At 46.9% G+C, this 21,449-nt stretch overlaps 1 protein-coding gene across 1 annotated transcript; it reads left to right on the plus strand.

Moving 5' to 3' along the window:
• Positions 1–3,701: 3,701 nt before the first annotated feature.
• LOC147467844 (uncharacterized) lies at positions 3,702–4,418 on the plus strand. Its single transcript, XM_086556684.1, has one exon. It carries the CDS (start codon positions 3,702–3,704, stop codon positions 4,416–4,418), a length of 717 nt encoding a protein of 238 aa, XP_086412810.1.
• Positions 4,419–21,449: the final 17,031 nt, after the last annotated feature.

Genomic DNA, 21,449 nt, shown 5'->3' on the forward strand with positions numbered 1-21,449 from the left:
ACCCAAATAAACCTTATCTGATTATGAACGAATCCCACACGGTTGTGAAGGATTATCGGTCTTCAAGATAGCGGTTTTATGAGACATCAGGATTGACAAGGCTGGTTTGCCAAGCCTTTATGAAGGTTTCATCGGCGTAACATGGAGGCCTTGCTTATTAAACGATATATTTCTACTTAATATCGATGAGGGGGGTGGGTGGAGGGAGGATACATGGGGGAGGGGAAAGTTAAATCTTAATGAGTCTCCCGTGACCTGACGCTAGCTCCGAGTGTCAAGTAGCGTGGGTGGGGGGGTGGGATGAGCGTAGCTTTTGTCAAGCGTGGCGTGGAGGAGGAAGGTACGCTGCGTGGTGGCGTCCTACGCTATGAAGTTTGGGGGGGAGGGGGGGGGGGATTTATAAATGGAATGTTCCTTAAAATACTAACGAACTTTCAGACTCGTAAATTTACATATATGGTGAATTGTAGAATTATAGAATTCGATAATACAAGCGAGTGATTAACGAATGAGGAAAAAAAAAATTGTAGCATCATAGAAAAATAATTGAAGCATACAAAATTACTTTCTTTACAGTTGTTTTATGGCAAAATATACAATACATTTAACGCAGTTATTAAATAAAAATTTCGATTACCGATAAGAATGTAATTACGATGTTGAAAGTGTGAGAAAAAAAAAACACTTTGCCTAACAGAGAACGTTTGAACTTCTTTCTCTGTTGAAACACATAAGCACATGTATATGGGGGACATAGAGAAAGTAGAGAAATAAGGAGAATTGGCCCATTGTATGTACTTACGGTTTTGTGAATAATTGTCGAGCAGAAACATTTCGGAGGGAAGTTTTAGGTGCGTTTGTGTGGAGGGGTCCATCTTGTCCGAATTTCTCGATTTTTCTTGCTCGCTGCGTAGCTACGCTGCCAGGACCTTATTTTCCCAAATCTTAGTGTTGGAATTGCATGGGTGTTCCTATGGCCTTACGTCCTAAAACATTCTTGCTATGTAGGTTGCCATTTTACGGAACTCTTGCTGCGCTGCGCTGGGGCAGGTATTTGGGTGGGAGACGAGATCCCCTGTCATAGCGTGGCGAGTTTTCGTAGATTTTCGTAGATTTTCGAAGAGACTGGGTTCTCACCGCGGACACCATTCTGTGAGAGCTTACTTTCAAAGGGTTTTTTGAAGCCAAAGTCTGGTATTCTTGACTCCTTTATTTGGTGAATATCGGCACGGTTATATGGAAATAATTACTGGTATCGATGGGTTCTGTTCTCTGTTAGGTGCGTGGGGTCGGCGGCGGGGGAGAGCTGACGCTCCCAGCGCCTTCGCCGAGGGCGAGTCCAGGTGTGTCTGCAGGCGAGGTCGGGTAGAGAGAGAGAATGACCTGAGGTCGGCCCGTTTTATCTTGACCTAGAAGGGCGCCGTGAAGGGTTGCCTCTTCGTTTTTGTAGCATCTAGGCTACGTGGCTTTCTCATGTCTCCACGTGGCTTGCACGTTGTCTCAGTCTGCCTCCTTCCTCTGGCTCTCTGTCTCCCTCCTCCTGCCTCTCAGTGTCCCTCCTCCCTCTGCCTCTCTGTCTCCCTCCTCCCTCTGCCACTCTGTCTCCCTCCTCCTTCTGCCTCTCTGTCTCCCTCCTCCCTCTGCCTCTCTGTCTCCCTCCTCCCTCTGCCTCTCTGTCTCCCTCCTCCCTCTGCCTCTCTGTCTCCCTCCTCTCTCTGCCTCTCTGTCTCCCTCCTCCCTCTGCCTCTCTGTCTCCCTCCTCCCTCTGCCTCTCTTTCTCCCTCCTCCCTCTGCTTCTCTGTCTCCCTCCTCTCTCTGCCTCTTTGTCTCCCTCCTCCCTCTGCCTCTCAGTCTCCCTCATCCCTCTGCCTCCCTTCTCCCTCTACCTCTCTGTCTCCCTCCTCCCTCTGCCTCTCTGTCTCCCTCCTCCTTCTGCCTCTCTGTTTCCCTCCTCCCTCTGCCTCTCTGTCTCCCTCCTCCTTCTGCCTCTCTGTCTCCCTCCTCCCTCTGCCTCTCTGTCTCCCTCCTCCTTCTGCCTCTCTGTCTCCCTCCTCTCTTTGCCTCTTTCTAACCCTCCTCCCTTTGCCTATCCCTCTCCCTCCTTCCTCTGCCTCTCAGTCTCCCTCCTCCCTCTGCCTCTCTGTCTCCCTCCTCCCTCTGCCTCTCTGTCTCCCTCCTCCCTCTGCCTCTCTGTCTCCCTCCTCCCTCTGCCTCTCTGTCTCCCTCCTCCCTCTGCCTCCCTTCTCCCTCTACCTCTGCCTCTCTGCCTACCTCCTCCCTCTGACTCTCTGCCTACCTCCTCCCTCTGCCTCTCTGCCTCCCTCCTCCTTCTGCCTCTCTGTTTCCCTCCTCCCTCTGCCTCCCTTCTCCCTCTACCTCTCTGTCTCCCTCCTCCCTCCGCCTCTCTGTCTCCCTCCTCCCTCTGCCTCTGTCTCCCTCCTCCTTCTGCCTCTGTGTCTCCCTCCTCTCTCTGCCTCTTTCTCTCCCTCCTCCCTCTGCCTCTCTGTCTCCCTCCTCCCCCTGCGTCTCTGTCTCCCTCCTCCTTCTGTCTCTTTGTCTCCCTCCTCTTTCTGCCTCTCTGTTTCCCTCCTCCTTCTTCCCTTCTGTCTCCCTCCTCCCTCTGCCTCTCTGTCTCCCTCCCCCCTCTGCCTCTCTGTCTCCCTCCTTACTCTGGCTCTCCCTCTCCCTCTGCCATTCCCTCTCCCTCCTTCGTCTGCCTCTCTGTCTCACTCTTTCGTCTGCCTCTCTGTCTCTCTCATCCCTCTGCCTCTCTGTCTCCCTCCTTCCTCTGCCTCTCCCTCTCCCTCCTTCCTCTGCCACTCTGTCTCCCTCCTCCCCAAGCCTCTCTGTATCCCTCCTCCCTCTGCCTTTCCCACTCCCATCTCCCTATGCCTCTCTGTCTCCCTCCTTCCTCTGTCTCTGTCTCCCTCCTCCCTATACCTCTCTGTCTCCCTTCTCCCTCTATCTCTCTGTCTCCCTCCTCCCTCTGCCTCTCTGTCTCCCTCCTACCTCTGCCTCTCTGTCTCACTCCACCCTCTGCCTCTCTGTCTCCTTCCTCCCTTTGCCTTTCAGTCTCCCTTCTTCCTCTGCTTTTCTCCTCCCTTTGCCTCTCTGTCTCCTTCCTCCTTTTGCTTTTCTGTCTCCCTCCTCCCTCTGCCTCTCTTTCTCCCTCCTCCTTCTGCCTCTATGTCTCCCTCTTCCCTTTGCTTTTCTGTCTCCTCCTTCTGCCTCTTTGTTTCCCCTCCTCCCTCTGCCTCTCTGTCTCCCTCCTCCCTCTGCTTCTCTGTCTCCCTCCTCTTTCTACCTCTCTTTCTCCCTATTCCCTTTGCTTTTCTGTCTCCTCCTTCTGCCTCTCTGTTTCCCTCCTCCCTCTGCCTCTCTGCCTACCTCCTCCCTCTGCCTCTCTGCCTCTCTCCTCCTTCTGCCTCTCTGTTTCACTCCTCCCTCCACCTCTCTGTCTCCCGCCTTCCTCTGCCTCTCTGTCTCCCTCCTCCTTCTGCCTCTGTGCCTCTTTCTCTCCCTCCTCCCTCTGCCTCTCTGTCTCCCTCCTCCTTCTGCCCTTCTGTCTCCCTATGTATGTATTTATGTGTATATATATATTTTTTTTTTTCCAATGCTTATTTACTATTTACTGTTGATTTCATATGTATTTTCATTTTTAGAATCCTATTTAGAAATTCTTTAATGGCGCCTTAAGCAATATGAGGAGTGCACATGAGAGAGAATTAAAAGAAATTAACAACAAAATGGCCGACATCATTACCAGCCTTGAGTTTACTCAAAATGAACTCACTGACATGAAGCAAAGATTTTCTGATGTCTCAAATAAAAATGCGTCACTGCAATCAGATTTATCTTCTATGTCAAGAAGTTTAAATCTACTTAAACAAGAAAACTCTAAGATGACCGACCGTGCAGACTACATCGAGGACCAGAGCCGACGTAACAACTTGCGAATCACTGGCATTTCGGAAACACCAAATGAGACTTGGGAACAATCCAAAAGGAAGGTGACACAGCTCCTACGAGATCGCTTCAACATCTCGCCCGACCTCGAACGAGCGCACCGAGTTGGCAAACAGAATTACCACAAACCACGAGATATTGTAGTCAAGTTCTCGCGATACCAAGATCGTGAAGCTGTATTCCAGCAACGGCGTAACTTAACCGGCACCAATATCTACGTAAACGAGGACTTGTGCCCAGGAACGATGGGAATAAGACGCCAGCAACTAGACGCCTTAAAGGAAGCACGTAAGCAAGGAAAACGTGCATTATTCAACTACAGGACTCTGGTAGTGAAAGAACCGACCCTTCCTGAACGACCACTGAAGCGACATCCGCAAAATGGTCAACCCACCCAGAGAGCCACCACCACTTCACCTCGGGACGAACCTACTACTCCACCACCGAGATGATATCCCGAAGTAAATTCTTTCGGCGAACTTCCAGTGATGTCCCCAACCCCCAGAACATACTCGCAGCGCCAGGCCCCTTGATCTCGCAAGTATCTCCTGACACTAAGAGTTCTGCTGACGGACATTCATCAGCCTGCCCTTCAAACCCCGACGTACAAGGAACGCGCCCAAGGAAGTCTCCCTCCTATTACCAGGCATGTTGAAGTTCTCATGAATTATTTGTTTTCTTACAATAGATAAAGATCGTCTGAATTATGTTCTACCACAATGTTTTTCCATTTTCTAATGTAAATGACGATGAGTTATATAATGCCATCTTCAATACAACCTCTCTTAACTCTACCATTCCTTTCAATGTACTTGATAACATGAACTTTGAAAACTATAATGTAAACAAAGGCAGTCATGATGACTCAGTATCTCATAATGATTTTCTAAGTGTACTTAACTTTCAGAATTGTAAATATGTTTTTCCTGAATCTCTCAATCACGAGTCAAACCAACAGCCTTTGTATTCAGTTCTAGCCTATATCCATATTCTACTAGAACATTTTTATGTATTTCTGACGGAAAGCATTGCACCATTAAAATTTAATTTAGACGCTATCTGCTTATGCGAAACGAAACTAACTGATGATATCCAACATCTTTATAATATCCCAAATTACACTAAGTATACCAATAATGTAACACGCATAAGTGGAGGCACTGCCATATTTGCCAAAAACTCATGTCACTCCTTTGCAAGAGATGATTAACATTAAAAGAACCAATGATAGAATCGCTGTTTGTTGAAATTCATCAAAATACAAACAAAGTGATTATTGGTATAATATATTTCCGACCAAAGACCTCATTTACCACATTTATAGAGAAATTATATAATATATTAGGAATTATTAGCAGAGAAAACAAAAGGTGTTATATTACCGGTGATTTTAATATAAATCTTTTAACTAGACAAAACCCTAATGTAAGAAAACTTGAGAATCTATTTCATGAAAACATGTTTTACAATTGAATAACAAAGCCGACCCGAGTGCATCGTGCATCAGCTACATTGATAGATCACATTTGGACAAATGACATCAAATTTAATTGAGTCCTCCATTATATATTCATACATATCAGATCATTCCCCTGTGTAAATCAACAAGTATAAAGGTTGAAATTCAATATCATGATTACTCTGATATGAATATAGAATTATTTTTAAATCACTTAAGCTCAATCAACTAGGATCTTGTTCATGTCGGGAATAATGCTAATGTGAAGTATGAAAATTTCATCACAATATTCATAGCATCTTTTAACAAATTTTTACCCATGAAAACTAAAATGGTTAAGACCAAATCCATTAATAAGCCCTATATCACTCCTGACATCAAAGTTTTAATTAAAGAAAACACTAACTGCAGAGAAAATTTTCTAAATATCCTTTCACTTATGGAGATGCATTCAGGAATATCCGCAACCAAGTCTCTCATGCCATCAAGGTGGCAAAATCCGTCTATTATAAACAAAAACTTAACCAGTACTCGAGCAACTCTAAAAAAAAACAAAAAAACTTGGGATATCATCAGATCTATCTTGAATAGAAATATCCAGGAAAACAATATAAACAACTTTAATTTAAACAATAGGTTAACCAATGACGCTGCAGAAATTTCAAAAGCGTTCAATAATCAGTTTGATAATGCAACAAAACGACTTGCTAATAATCCAACTGCTGATGATAATGCCTTTAAACGTTTCTTACAAGGTCACCAAAGAAACAACATGACAATGGCGCCAATCTCTGAATCAGAATTTATCAATGCTATTAAATCAATGAAAGAATACTCACCAGGACCTGATGGCATACCGATGATGCTAATAAAAAAAGTATCTCATGCAATTGCTCCTGTAATGGTTGACATTTTCAATGCCTCATTTCGAGAAGGAATTTTCCCCGACAAAATGAAAATGGCTAAAGTCATTTCAATTTTCCAATCAGGTGACAAAAGCAAGATTTCTAATTATCGACCTATTTCCCTCCTTGGATTCAGGAAAATTCTAGAGAAACTTGCTTTTACAAGATTAAACAGTTTTTGCGGTGACAATAACATCATACATGACTCCCAGTTTGGCTTCTCGCAGGGAAAGTCCACAGAAACAGCACTTGTTAAACGGTTCTTTGCTCTTAATTAATTGAGACGACTATGTGAGGCATGGGTTGTAACAATTTTAGCAGGAATGGAGATAAACACCAATAATTAATCTTTGATTTATTAATGTCTTTGCACGGTCACTGAACTAGGCCTGAGATCTGTCTCCCCAAGCGGTTGCCGCAGACTCAGCTTCCGATGTCTCGGGTGGTTGCGGGGCGATCTCACTCCACTTGGAAGCCGTGACTCGTGACACCGGCATGAAGGCAGGAGCGTCAAGAGTGAGGAATGCTTTGCTGCTCCAACGTCACCTCGGTTACGTCACAAACACTCGCTCAGAATAAAAAAAAATAAATATCAAAATACTAATATATTCATTAGTATTAACCATTAATATTTTTTTCTTCTCATCGACCTCCAACTATTCCGTTTATATTTGTATATATAGGAAAATGAAAATTTACTCAAACTATCTATGCACTTGTTTGTTTCGTAGCCCAGCCATACGCGTAGTTGCGTATAATTCCCTCATTTCATTCACTTTCGTTTTGTTTCAAAGTTTATCATACGTTAATAGTTAACTAAAATAATGAAAAGTCTTCTCTTATTACTTTATATTGGAATATTTTTACAGCACTCATTTCCTTCACTGAGCGCATCCTAAGGGCTTTTGATGACAATCAGTATTCCATTGCAGTTTTTTTTTTTTTTTTAGATTTCAGCAAAGCATTCGACCACAACATCCTCCTGGATAAATTAGACACTTATGGGATTAGATGAATAGCAAATAAATGGTTTAAAACATACCTTAGCAATAAATCACAATTTGTCTATTATAATAAACATAAATCTCACACACTCACAGTCAAACATGGTGTACCACAAGGGTCAATTTTAGGCCCTTATCTTTTTCTACTTTTCATAAATGATTTTATCAATTGTAGTAACACTCTAAAATTCACACTATTTGCGGATGATAGCAACCTGATAATAAGTGGACCAAATATTCATGATCTAATTAGCAGTGTCAATGAAGAACTTAAACAAGTCAATAAATGGATTTTAAGCAACAAACTGACTCTCAACCTCGATAAAACTCACTACATCATATTTCATAGGAACAAAAACATCCCTGATAATATTCCGTCACTCAATATAAATAACAAAATTGTTAAGCAAGAAACAAAGACAAAATTTCTCGGTGTCATAAGTGATTATAGATTATTATGGTATGATCATATTTACGAACTCCAAAACAAATTAAGTAAACATTGTGGAATGATTTACCATGTTCGTAATACCTCCACAACTCACGCATTAAAACAAATATTATTCCTTAACATTTCCCCAGCTAATATACTGCCACGTAGTCTGGGGAGCTGTTCCAGCCAATCGCACGAAGTCCCTAGTCATTACCCAGAAAAAAATAATTCGAAATATAGCATTCCTAAGAAAGTATGACCACACAAATGATACATGTTTCAACCAAAAATTGCTTAAGTTTAAAGAAGTCAACTACTACTGTTCTGCAATATTTGCTTTTAAATCCGTCAAGTTCTTGCAAAATGATATGTTCACTCATAGATCGAACTCTCGATATGAATTGAGAAACGATACTCTACTAAAATATCCATTAGGCAGATCTGATAAGTCCAAAACTTTCATTTATCATCATGGTGTTTAGGTACGGAACAGCCTCCCAGACCATATTAGACCATATCATGTTGTAATTTTACCGGTGTCAATATGTGTATAATAACTAATTTCAATCGAATTATTTATTATGTATATTTAACTAAACCATATCAAATATACCTGTGTATAAGGTAGTTTGTGTCATATCAAATATATGTGTATAAAATGTAATATTTTGTCATGTTAATTACATTCATGTGTGTAATGTAATGAATAAGTATTAAGTTCGCATAATGTAATACTGCATCATAATCAATATATATATATATATATATATATATATATATATATATATATATATGTGTGTGTGTGTGTGTGTGTGTGTGTGTGTGTGTGTGTGTGTGTGTGTGTGTGTGTGTGTGTAATGCAATATTGAGTTATATATATATGTATAATATAATATTTTGTCATAACAAATATATTTCTGTGTACGAAGTAATACAATATCATATCAAATTTTATATATATCAAATATATGTATGTGTATCTATTAAGTAAGAACATTGTTTTCTCTTTGTCTCCTTCATCCCTCTGACTCTCTGTCTCCCTCCTCATTCTGCCTCTCTGTCTCCCTCCTCATTCTGCCTCTCTGTCGCCCACCTCCCTCTGCCTCTCGGTATCCCTCCTCCCTCTGCCTCTCTGTCTCCCTCCTCCCTCTGCCTCTCTGTCTCCCTCCTTCTGCCTCTCTGTCTACCTCCTCGCTCTGCCTCTCTGTCTCCCTCCTCCCTCCACCTTCTGCCTCTCTGTCTCCCTCCTCCCTCTGCCTCTCTATCTCCCTCCTCCCTCCACCTTCTGCCTCTCGGTCTCCCTCCTCCCTCTGCTTCTCTCTCTCCCTCCTCCCTCTGCCTCTCTCTCTCCCTCCACCCTCCGTCTCTCTGTGTCTCCCTCCTCCCTCTGCCCCTCTGTCTCCCCATTCCCTCTGCCTCTCTGTCTCCCTTCTCCTTCTGCCTCTCTGTCTCCCTCCTCTCTCTGTCTCTTTCTCCCTCTCTTTCTCTCTCTTCATTCTGCCTCCCTCCTCCCTCTCTGCCTCCCTCCTCCCTCTGCCTCTCTGTCTCCCTCCTCCTTCTGCTCTTTGTCTCCCTCCTCCCTCTGCCTCTCGGTATCCCTCCTCCCTCTGCCTCTCTGTCTCCCTCCTCCCTCTGCCTCTCTGTCTCCCTCCTTCTGCCTCTCTGTCTACCTCCTCGCTCTGCCTCTCTGTCTCCCTCCTCCCTCTGCCTCTCTGTTTCTCTCCTCCTTCTCCCTCTCTGACTCCCTCCTCCCTCTGCCTCTCCTCCTCCCCTCCTCTCTCCCTCTGCCTCTCTGTCTCCCTCCTCCCTCTGCCTCTCTGTCTCACTCCTCCCTCTGCCTCTCTCTCTGCCTCTCTTTCTCCCTCAACCCTCTGCCTCTCATTCTCCCTCCTCCCTCTGTCTCTCTGTTTCCTTCCTCCCTCTGCCTCTCTGTCTCCCTCCTCCTTCTGCCTCTCTCTTCCTCTCCTCCCTTCCTCCTCTCCTTCTCCTCTTCTCCTCCTTCTCTGTCTCTTCCTCCTCTCTTCCTCTGCTTCTCTGTCTCCCTCCTCCTCCTCCTCTCTCCCTCCTCCCTCTGCCTCTCTGTCCCTCCTCCTCTGCCTCTCTGTCTCCCTCTCTCCCTCTTGCTCTCTCCTCTCTCTCTCTCCTCCCTCCTCCTTTCTCTCTGTCTCCCTCCTCCTCTGCCTCTCTGTCTCCCTCCCTTCTGCCTCTTCTTCCTCCTCTCTGCCTCTCTGTCTCCCTCTCCCTTCCCCTCTCTCTCCTCTCTCCTTATCTCTCTCGTCCTCCCTCTCTCTCCTTCTCCCTCTCTCTCCTTCCCTCTGCCTCTCTCTCCTTCCCTCTGCCTCTCTCTCCTTCCCTCTGCCTCTCTCTCCTTCCCTCTGCCTCTCTCTCCTTCCCTCTGCCTCTCTCTCTCTCCCTCTTCTCCTTTCTCTCCCTCCTCCTTCTCTCTGTCTCCTCCTCCCTCCTCTCTCCTCCCTTCTCCTCTGCCTTCTCTCTCTCTTCTCTCCTTCTCCTCTCTGTCTCCCTCCCTCCCTTCTGCCTCCTCCTCTGTCTTCCTCCCTCTCCTTCTCTGTCTCCTCTCTCCTTCTTCTCTCTCCTCCCTCCTCTCCCTCTCTGTCGCGACGGTCCCTCTGCCTCTTCTGTCTCCCTCCAACCTCTTCCTCTCTTCCTCACGCTCCTCCTTCCTCCTCTCTTTCGATCTTTTCCTCCACTTTCCCTGCCTCTCTGTCTCCCTCCTCCTCCTCCTCTCTGTCTCTTTCTCCTCCTCCTCCTCTCTCTCTCTCTCCTCTCCTCTCTGCTCTTCTTCTGCCTTTCCTCTCCTCTCTTCTTCTCCTCTCTCCTCTCTCTCCTCTGCCTCTCTGTCTTCCTCTCCTCCCTTCTGCCTCTCTCTCCTCCTCTCCTCTCTGCCTCTCTGTCTCTCCCTCCTCTCCTCTCCTTTTCCTCCTCCTCCTCTGCCTCTCTGTCTCCCTCCTCTCTCCCTCTCTGTCTCTCCTCCTCCTCTGCCCTTCTCTCTCCCTTCCTCCTCTGCCTCTCTGTCTCCCTCCTCCCTTCTCCTCTCTTTCTCCCTCTTTCTTTCTCTCTCCTCTCCTCTCTCTGTCTCTCCTCCCTCTCCCCCCTTCTCTTCTCCTCTCTCCCTCCCTCCTTCTCCTCCTTTCTCCTCTCTCTTCTCCCTCCTCTCTGCCTCTCTTCCTCCTCCCTCTGCCTCTCTGTCTCCTCCTCCTCTGCCTCTCTGTCTCCTCTCCCTCGCTCTTGTCTCCCTCTCCTCTGCCTCTCTCCTTCCTCTTCTGCCTCTCTCCTCCCCTCTCTCTCTGCTCCCTCTTCTCTTGTCTCCTCTCCCTCTGCCTCTCTTCTCCCTCCTCTCTTCTCTTCTCCTCCCTCCTCCTCTCTGTCTCCCTCCTCCCCTGCCTCTTCTCCCTCTCCTCTCCTCCCTCTTCCTTCTCTCCCTCCTCCCTCTGTCCCTCCTCCTTCCTCCTCCCCTCTTCTGTCTCCCTCCCTCTGCCTCTCTGTCTCCCTCCTCCTCTCCCTCTCCTCCCCTCCCTCTTCCTCTTCCTCTCCTCTCTCCTCTCTGCTCTCCTTCTCTCTCCCTCTCTCCTCCTCCTTCCTCTCCTTCCTTCCTCCTCTCCTCTGCCTCTTGTCTCCCTCCTCTCTGCCTCTCTTCCTCCCTCTCCCTCTGCCTCTCTCTCCCTCTCCTCCTCTGCCTCTCTGTCTCTCTTCTCCTCCTCTCCTTCCTCTCTGTCTCCTCCTTCGTCCTCCTCCTCCTCTCTCTCCTCTCCTCCCTCTTCCTCTCTGTCTCCCTCCTCCTTCTCTCTCTCTCCTTCTCCTCTCTCTCGTCTCCCTCCTCTCCTCTCGTCCCTCTTCTTCCTCTCTCCTCCTCTCCTCCCTCTCTTCTTCTCTTCTCCTCCTCTCTTCCTCTCTTCTCCCTCATTTCCCCTCTTCCTCTCTTCTCCCTCCTCTCTGCCTCTCTGTCTCCTCCTCCTCTCTCTGTCCCTCTCTCTCTTCCCCTCTCCTCTTCTTCCTTTCTCCTCTCTTCCTCTGTCTCCCTCTGCCTCTCTTCTCTCTCTCCTTCTCCTCTCTGTCTCCCTCCTCCTCTGCCTCTCTGTCCCTCCTCTCCCCGCCTCTCTTCTCTCCTCCCTCTTCCTCTCTGTCTCCTTCTCCTTCTGTCCTCCTCTTCGCCTCTCTCCTCTCTTTCCTCCTTCTCTGCCTCTCTGTCTCCCTCCTCCTTCTGCCTCTCTCCTCCTCTTCTCCTCTCTCTGTCTCTCCTCTTCTCTCCCTTCTCTCTTCTCCTCTTCTTTTCCTCCTCTCCCTCTGCCTCTCTGTCTCCCTCCTTCCTCTGCTCTCTCTCCTCCTCCTCTCCTCTCTCTCCTTCCTTCCTCTCTCTTCGTCTCCTTCTCCCTGCTCTCTTTCTCCTCTTCCTCTGCCTCTCTGTCTCCCTCCTCCTCTCTCTCTCTTCTCCTTTCTCCTTTCCTTTTTATCCTTCCTTTCCTCCCTGTCCCTCTGCCTCTCTGTCTCCCTCCTCCCTCTTCCTCTTTTTCTCTCTCCCTCTGCCTCTCTGTCTCCATCCTCTCTCTGTCTCCCTCTGCCTCTCTGTTTCTCTCTTCCCTCTGCCTCCCTCCTCCCTCCTCCTCTCTGTCTCCCTCCTCCCTCTGCCTCTCTTCCTCCCTCCTCCCTCTGCCTCTCTGTCTCACTCCTTCCTCTGAATCTCTGTCTCCCTCCTTCTGTCTCTCTGTCTGCCGCCTCGCTCTGCCTCTTTGTCTTCTTCCTTCCTCTGCCTATCTGTCTCCCTCCTCCCTCTGCCTTTCTGTCTCCCTCCTCGCTCTGCCTCTCTGTCTCCCTCCTCCCTCTGCTTCTCTGTCTTCCTCCTCCCTCTGCCTCTCTGTCTCCCTCTGCCTCTCTGTCTCCCTCCTCCCTCAGCCTCTCCGTCTCCCTTCTCCCTTTGCCTCTTTGTTTCCCTCCTCCCTCTTTGCCTCCCTCCTCCTTCTGCCTCTCTGTCTCCCTCCTCCCTCTCCTTCTCTGTCTCCCTCCTCTCTCTGCCTCTCAGTTTCCGTAATCCCTCTTTTTCTCTGTCTCTCTCCTCCCTCTGCCTCTCTTTCTCCCTCCTCCCTCTGCCTCTCTGTCTCCCTCCTCCCTCTGCTCTCCCTCTCCCTCTGCAACTATGTCTTCCTCCTCCCTCTGCCTCTCTGTTTCCATCCTCCCTCCTTCCTCTGCCTCTGTCTCCCTCCTCCCTATTTGCCTCCCTCCTCCTTCTGCCTCTCTGTCTCCCTCCTCCCTCTCCTTCTCTGTCTCCCTCCTCTCTCTGCCTCTCAGTCTCCGTAATCCCTCTTTCTCTGTCTCTCTCCTCCCTCTGCCTCTCTTTCTCCCTCCTCCCTCTGTCTCTCTGTCTCCCTCCTCCCTCTACCTTTTCTGTTTCCCTACTCCTTCTGCCTCCCGACCTGACACAGTGCTCCAAAAAGAAACAAAAGAAGAACAAGCAAGAGCAACTCGATCCCAACCGCCACTGGGAGGAAACAGCTCAGCAGCAGGTGGAAGGAGCTTCCGCCCCCCCTCCTGCCCCCCTGCCTCCAGCAGGGCACTCAGTCATAATCAATAATTATGCTGAGAAAACAAGAGTCAATCACGAAACAACGAAACAAGCACAATCCAGCCAAGACGACGATGACGAAGGTTATGTCAAAGTCGTATCAAGGAACAACAAAAGAAAAGCAAGAGTAGAACAAACTCCAAAGCCGCTAAAAGGAGCAGACCGACCTGACACAGTGTACCTCTATATTACCAGCTGTCATCCAGACACAAATGAAGAGGACATTGAAAATCACCTCTGTGAACATTTCGAAAACATAACAAGTGTAAAAGCACACCGCACCAAGATGACCCATGATTACTACACCAGTTTTACAGTGTCAGTAAGAGGAAAGGACATAAAGCCCGATATTTTCATAAACTCAGACGCTTTCCCCGCAAATGTGAAAGTGTTCTTAAATAAAAACAAGTACAAGAGCGACCAGAACGTTTGACCAGGCATCGCCGTCAGCAATGCCTGTGACAAGATCGCACGAGGTCATAAAAATAGAACACCTTAACGCACAATCTCTCCTCGGGTACTTTGACGAAATTAAAATGGTAATTGAGGAGAGAAACATAGACATTCTGTGCATCAGTGAAACATGGCTCCACCAGGAAATGGTTAGTAATTTCATAACCGTTCCAAATTTCAATATCTATAGATGCGATGCAGGGCGTGGAGGAGGAGTATGTATGTATGTACGGGATAACCTGAAATCAACCATGATATCTCCTACAGCAGTTAATAATATTGCCGTAGAAGATGTCTGGGTTACCGTACAGAGCAACATGCTTCCTTCCATTATTATTGGCGTAGTCTATAGGCATCCTCATGCAACTTTAGAATCTTTTGAATACATTGAACAAGTCTTTAGAGAAATGTCATTGAAAAATAAACCATTCTTTATCTTAGGTAATTTAAATGATGATTTGACTAAATCTAATGCTAAATTAGCTAAGATAATAACGAAAAACAAACTAGAACAAATTATAGATAAACCTACACGTATTACAAAAAACACCTCATCCTTATTAGATGTAATAATAACTAACAGGTCAGACATTATCTATCATACGGATGTCATCCCGTGTCATATTGCTGACCATGAACTTCTCACACTCACATTAAATATAAAAAAAACAAAGCGACCACCGATAACAAAAACATTTCGTGACCTCAAGCATTAAAATCTTCAATCATTCATCGAGCTCATCAGATCTAAAGAGATGATGCTCTTAAATATCTTTTCAACAGATGATGTAGACAAACAGGTAACTATCCTTACGGAAGTGATTAAAAGCAGTATTGACGCGTTGGCACCTCTTGTAACGAGAGTCGTGAGACGTCCCCCTGCTCCTTGGATGACGACATCAAGAGGGCCATGAAAGACAGAAATAATGCCCACCGTAGTCTCAAAAATAACAGAAATGACGGCACCCTTAAGGCAGATTATAAAATAAAAAATAAAAATGTTAAACAGTTAATACAAAGTGCAAAAACAAATTATTTCAGAAACAGATTCATAGAATATAAAAACAATTCGGATAAAACATGGAAAATTATTAAGTCAATCGTACCTAGCAACAAACACCACACTGATAATCGTACAAGTTCTACACAAAGCATAGAGCATTTTAACTTCTTTTCAAAAATAGGTAAACTAACATATGAACAAACAAATGCGTCTACATTACAGCAAAATATAAATCAAGCTATGCCTACATCTAATATTTTCAGACCAAAACCAATTGATGTGGAGACTATTATCCTAGTAATAAAACGCCTTCGCGAAACAAATGCTGTCGGAGCAGACGGTATTGCTTTGCGCTTTATTAAGGATAGTCTACCAGCAACCGCACATTATCTGGCGGTCATAATTAACACTTCCCTGGTCACTGGTGTTTTTCCATCGCTTTGGAAACATGGAATAGTAACACCAATTTTCAAATCAGGAGATATAGACGACGTTAATAATTACCGCCCTATTACAATACTCCCTGTATTATCTAAAGTTCTTGAGAAAATCGTAGCAAATCAACTAACGAATTTCCTGGAGGCCAATAACCTATTATATAAAACACAACATGGCTTTAGAAATAGGTTATCCACTGAAACAGCGTTATTGCAGATAACTAATAAAATTAATGATAATATAGACAAAAATCAGGTAAATTTACTCACATTATGTGATCTTTCAAAAGCTTTTGACAGTGTAAATCACAAAATTCTCCTTAACAAACTAAGATCCCATAGAATTGATTCTTTCTGGTTTAGTAGCTATCTGAATAATAAGACTCAATCTGTTAAAATTAATGAAAGCATATCATCGAAACAACCAATATGTTTTTGTGTTCCACAAGGATCTATTTTAGGCCCAATTGTATTTAGAGTTTTCATAAATGACTTATCAACCATTGCTCATAACTGCCTGCTAGTGCAGTACGCCGATGATTCACAGTTTCTCCATAGTGACTCAGTAAATAACTTAAATACATTAATAAGAAATACTCAAAACACTCTTACACAAGCTAAAATATACTTTGAAAGTAATGGTCTTAAATTAAATTCCCATAAAACTCAATGCATATTCATAGGTAGTCGATAGAACATTGCCAAAATCCCCATCGACACAACCATAGAATTTGAAGGCCACCCTATCAAACCAAACATTTCAGTGAAAAATTTGGGAGTACACTTGGACAGATACATGACATTTGAAACACACGTTGATAACATACACAGGAAAGTAATGGGTACATTAATATTTCTAAATCACATAAAAAATCAAATCTCTACGGATACTAGAATCATGGTCGTGCAAACACTAGCTCTTAGTATAATATACTACTGTTCAAATGTATGGGGTTCAACCAACAAAACACAAATTCAAAAAGTGCAAAAATTACAAAACTTTGCTGCAAGAGTTGCACTGGGTAATGTCAGTAAATTCGATCATATTACCCCATATATACAAAAAAATAAAATGGTTAAAAGTTCATCCTAAGTGCATTTATGATACCTGTCTCTTTACCTTCAAATTGATACATGGATTCTATCCACCATGGTTGTTCCCCCTGCAAACTATAGGGAACACAGCTGGCATTCAAACACGCCAGGTAAATTCCCTATATGTAAAAAGATCAAATACAGAAACAGGGGCAAGACAGGTACAAATTCGTGGACCGAAAATGTGGAACTTGTTACCAGATAATATTAAAAACATTAACAACTTTTGTAATTTTCAAACAAAATTGAAAGAACACCTTTTTACTCATCAAGTGTAAATATTTATGTATTCATATAAGAATAACCATTGTAATTTATGGAATAAAATGTTTGAATTTGAATTTGAATTTCAACTCTGTTTCCCTCCTCAATCTCTCCCTCCCTCATCCTTCCGTCTATCTGTCTCCCTCCTGCCTCTGCCTATCTGTCTCCCTCCTCCCTCTGCCTCTCTTTCATCCTCCTTCCTCTGCCTCTCTGTCTCCCTCCTCCTTCTGCCTCTCTGTCTCCCTCCTCCCTCTTCCTCTCGCTCTCCCTCCTCCTTCTTTCTCTCAGTCTCCCTCCTCCTTCTTTCTCTCAGTCTCCCTCCTCCCTCTGCCTCTCTGTCTCCCTCCTCCCTCTGCCTCTCTGTCTCCCTCCTCCCTCTGCCTCTCTGTCTCCCTCCTTCCTCTGCCTCTCTGTCTCCCTCCTCCCTCTTCCTCTCGCTCTCCCTCCTCCATCTGTATCTCTGTGTCCCTTCTTCCACTGCCTCTCTTTCTCCATCCTCCCTCTGCCTCTCTGTCTCCCTCCTTCCTCTGCCTCTCTGTCTCCCTCCTTCTTCTTCCTCTCTCTCTCCCTCCTCCCTCTGCCTCTCTGTGTCCCTTCTCCCTCTGCCTGCCTGTCTTCCTTCTTCTGCCTCTCTTTCTGCCTCATCCTTCTGCCACTCTGTCTCCCTCCTACCTCTGCCTCTCTGTTTCCCTCTGCCTTTTTTTCTCCCTCCTCCCTCTGCCTCGCTGTCTCCCTCCTCCCTCTGCCTCTCTGTTTCCCTCCTCCCTCTGCCTCTCTGTTTCCTTCCTCCATCTACCTCTCTGTTTCCCTCCTCCGTCTGCTTCTCTGTTTCCCTCCTCCGTCTGCCTCTCTGTCTCCCTTTGCCTCTCATTTCCCTCCTCCCTGTGCCTCTCTTTCTCCATCATCTCTCACTGCCTCCCTCCTCCTTCTGCCTCTTTGTCTCCCTCCTCCCTCTTCCTCTCTGTCTCACTCCTCCCTCTGCCTCTATGTCTCCCTCCTCACTCTCTGCCTCCCTCCTCCCTCTGCCTCTCATTCTCCCTCCTTCCTCTGCATCTCTGTCTCCCTCCTCCCTCTGCCTCTCTGTCTCCATCATCTCTCACTGCCTCCCTCCTCCTCCTTCCTCTTTGCCTTCCTCCTCCTTCCGCCTCTCTGTCTCCATCCTTCCCTTTGCCTCTCATTTTCCTCCTCCCTATGCCTCTCTTTCTCCATCATCTCTCACTGCCTCCCTCCTCCTCCTTCCTCTTTGCCTTCCTCCTCCTTCTGCCTCTCTGTCTCCACCCTTCCTCTGCCTCTCTGTCTCCCTCCTCCCTCTCTTTCTCTGTCTCCCTCCTCCCTCTCTTTCTCTGTCTCCCTCCTCCCTCTGCCTCCTTCTCCCTCTTCCTTCTGCATTTCTGTCTCACTCCTATCTCTGCCTCTCTGTCTCCCTCCTACCTCTGCCTCTCTGTCTCCCTCCTCCCTCTTCCTCTGTCTCATTTCTCTTTCTGCCCCTCTGTCTCCCTCCTATCTCTTCTTCTCTCTCTCCCTCCCTCTGCCCCTCTGTCTCCTTCCTCCCTCTTCCTCTCTGTCACCCTACTCCCTCTCCCTCCTCCCTCGGCCTCTCTGTCTCCCTCCTCCTTCTGCCTCTCTGTCTCCCTCCTCCCTCTTCCTCTCGCTCTCCCTCCTCCTTCTTTCTCTCAGTCTCCCTCCTCCCTCTACCTCTCTGTCTCCCTCCTCTCTCTGCCTCTCTGTCTCCCTCCTTCCTCTGCCTCTCTGTCTCCCTCCTCCCTCTTCCCCTCGCTCTCCCTCCTCCATCTGTATCTCTGTGTCCCTTCTTCCACTGCCTCTCTTTCTCCATCCTCCCTCTTCTTCTCTGTCTCCCTCCTCCCTCTGCCTTTCATTCTCCCTCCTCCCTCTGCCTCTCTCTCTCTCCTCACTCTCTGCCTTCCTCCTCCTTCTGCCTCTCAGTCTCCCTCCTACCTATGCTTCTCTCTCTCCCTCCTCCCTCTGCTTCTCATTCTCCCTCCTCCCTCTGCCTGTCTTTCTCCTTCCTCCCTCTCTCTCTCTGTCTGCCTCCTCCCTTTTTATCTCTGTCTCCCTCCTCCCTCTGCCTATGTTTCTCCTTCCTCACTCTCTCTCTGTCTCACTCCTCCCTTTTCATCTCTGTCTCCCTCCTCCCTCTGCCTCTTTGTCTCCCTCCTCCCTCTGTCTGTCTGTTTCCCTCTGAATCTCCCTCTCCCTCCTTCCTCTGCCTCTCCCTCTTTCTTCCTTCTCCATCTACCACTATGTCTCCCTCTACCCTCTTCCTCTCTGTCTCCTTCCTTCCTCTGCCTCTCTGTCTCCCTCCTCCTTCTGCCTCTCTTTCTCCCTCCTCCCTCTGACTCTCTGACTCCCTCCTCCTTCTGCCTCTCTGTCTCCCTCCTTCCTCTGACTCTCTGTTTCCCTTCCCCTTCTGCCTCTCAGTCTCCCTCCTCCTCTTTCCTCTCTTTCTCCCTCCTCTCTCTGCCTCTCTGTCTCCCTCCTTCCTCTTGCTCTCTGTCTCCCTCCCCTTTCTGCATCTCCTTCTCCCTCCACTCTCTGCCTCTCTGTCTCCCTTATCCTTTTGCCTCTTTGTCTCCCTCCGTCCTCCTCCCTCTCTGTCTCCCTCCTCACTCTCTGCCTCCGTCCTCCTTCTGCCTCTTTGTCTCCCTCCTCATTGTCTGACTCCCTCCTCCTTCTGCCTATCTGTCTCCCTCCTCCCTCTGATTCTCTATCTCCCTCCTCCCTCTGCCTCTCTTTCTCCCTCCGTCCTCCTCCCTCTCTGTCTCCCTCCTCACTCTCTGCCTCCGTCCTCCTTCTGCCTCTTTGTCTCCCTCCTCACTCTCTGACTCCCTCCTCCTTCTGCCTATCTGTCTCCCTCCTCCCTCTGATTCTCTATCTCCCTCCTCCCTCTGATTCTCTATCTCCCTTCTCCCTCTGCATCTCTGTGTCCCTCCTCCCTCTGCCTCTCTGTCTCCCTCCTCCCTCTGCTTCTCTGTCTCCCTCCTTCCTATGCCTCTCTGTCTCCCTCCTCCATCTTTCTATCTGACTCTCTCCTCCCTCCTCCCTCTGCCTCTCTGTTTCCCTCCTTCTTGGGGATGGAACGCCGAAAAAGTATTCCGTCTTGTAAGTACAAATCCTTCCTGGGAACATTTCTACGTAGTGGTAGAGGGCGGGAAGGGTCCTCTTCCAATGACTGAATCAATTCTTATTACTTGCGACCTTACCACGTGCACCTGGAGTGTATCGTATTACTGGATTAATTCTAATAACGTATCTATCCATCGGGCTTGTCGACCACTAGGGGACTTGGATTCTGCAAGAAGGTGACACAAGGGCCTATGATCTGTTAAGATTCAATATCGTATCCTAAAATAAGTTCTCTAAAGTGTTTAAGTGCCCATACAACAGCTAATGACTAAATCTGTAGCACTGTAACGAGTCTCTGCGGAATTTATCTTTCTACTGGCAAATGAAATAGGTCGTAGTCGACCATTAGTTTTTCTGCATGAGGGCTGCACCTAGACCCATAGTGGAAGCATTAGGGGCCAATTTGAAAGGACTATTAAAATCTTGGGTAAGGAGAGATTTTAGTTTATCAAAAGGAAATTGTTGTTCCTCATTCCATGTGAACGGGACGCCTTAGAGAAGAGACGAGTTAAGGGGACAGCAATCTGAGCAAAACTTCATATGAAGGGTATGCAAGAACAAGGAAGGACTTAACCTGCTAAACGTCTGTTGGCAATGAAAATTAGAATATCATCTACGTCCATTCGAATCAATAGCATGGCCAAAGTATTCGATTTGTCTATGAAAAAACATACATTTCTACTTCTCCCTTGAATTGGTGTCTAAAGGTACTTGAAAAAAAAATCCATTCTGCAAATCAGTTGTTGAAAATACTGTGTTCAGTGCCTATATCCTGTAAGGGGAGGCGTAAACTAGGGATTGGATAACGACCAGGTATGGTGAGGCTGCTGTCTGTAGTCTACAACTGGGCGTAACGAGCCATCCTTCTTAGGTACCGATATTATAGGGGCGCTCCATGGCGATTTACTACGATAAGCAGGAATGTAAACTGGGCGTGCGTCTTTTTCTAAGTCAATAGTATGCTATAGAATATCTGTACGTCCGATGGGATGGTCTTGACTGGGGAGCAACTGAGGAAACTCTGTGAATAGTCTTTCCAATACTACACTTCCTTCGGGAATCTCGACAGGAGGGAAAACATGCGTTGCAACATTCGGGATTGCAGGTGTTGGCGAGCCAGGGTCAGGTGTGGCGATGGCGGCCGGCACAGGGACAAGTAAGTCATGCTCAAATGCCAGGAGGTGCGTGACTTCGCAGTCAACCACTCTCGTGCACGCTCCATGCAAACCGGGGTCTCGTTAACGTTGATCAGACGTAACGCAAATTGACCATCCTTCGCCGTGTAAAGCGCCGGTAGGGCTACTAAACCATGTATCCGTACACCATCGGACACACCAATACCGTGCCAGTCGTAAATGGCACGCTCACCGGCACCATACAATCCGTGAATGGTGGCAATGTGATACATTCATTAACCATGCAAAAAGACGTATCGGACGCTGGGATCCATGTGAAGTGCTGTGAGCCGTCGTGCTCGGACTTCGAAGAACATAAAACATCAAATGTGTCTGCAGGAACTGCGTCCTCAGACTGCGAGAGAGTCGATATGCAAACATGCGGCGGCACTGAGGAGGGCCCAACCTCAGGCGACGAAATACGTGACAAACCAACATTTATGACTGGCGACAGAGCGCGCGGCGTCGAGGGCAGGGCCTCCTCGGACGGCGAGATACAATGTACAAAATCCTTTTCTAAACTGAGCAACTGAGCG

The sequence above is a fragment of the Penaeus japonicus genome, unplaced genomic scaffold (genome assembly GCF_977035675.1).
Source record: "Penaeus japonicus unplaced genomic scaffold, GWHDUDI00000001_assembly GWHDUDI00000033, whole genome shotgun sequence".
Taxonomy (NCBI): Eukaryota; Metazoa; Arthropoda; class Malacostraca; order Decapoda; family Penaeidae; genus Penaeus; species Penaeus japonicus.

Bases quoted from the DNA above. Each gene is read 5' to 3' on its own strand.
- LOC147467844 (XM_086556684.1), top strand. From the start codon at position 3,702: ATGAGGAGTGCACATGAGAGAGAATTAAAAGAAATTAACAACAAAATG.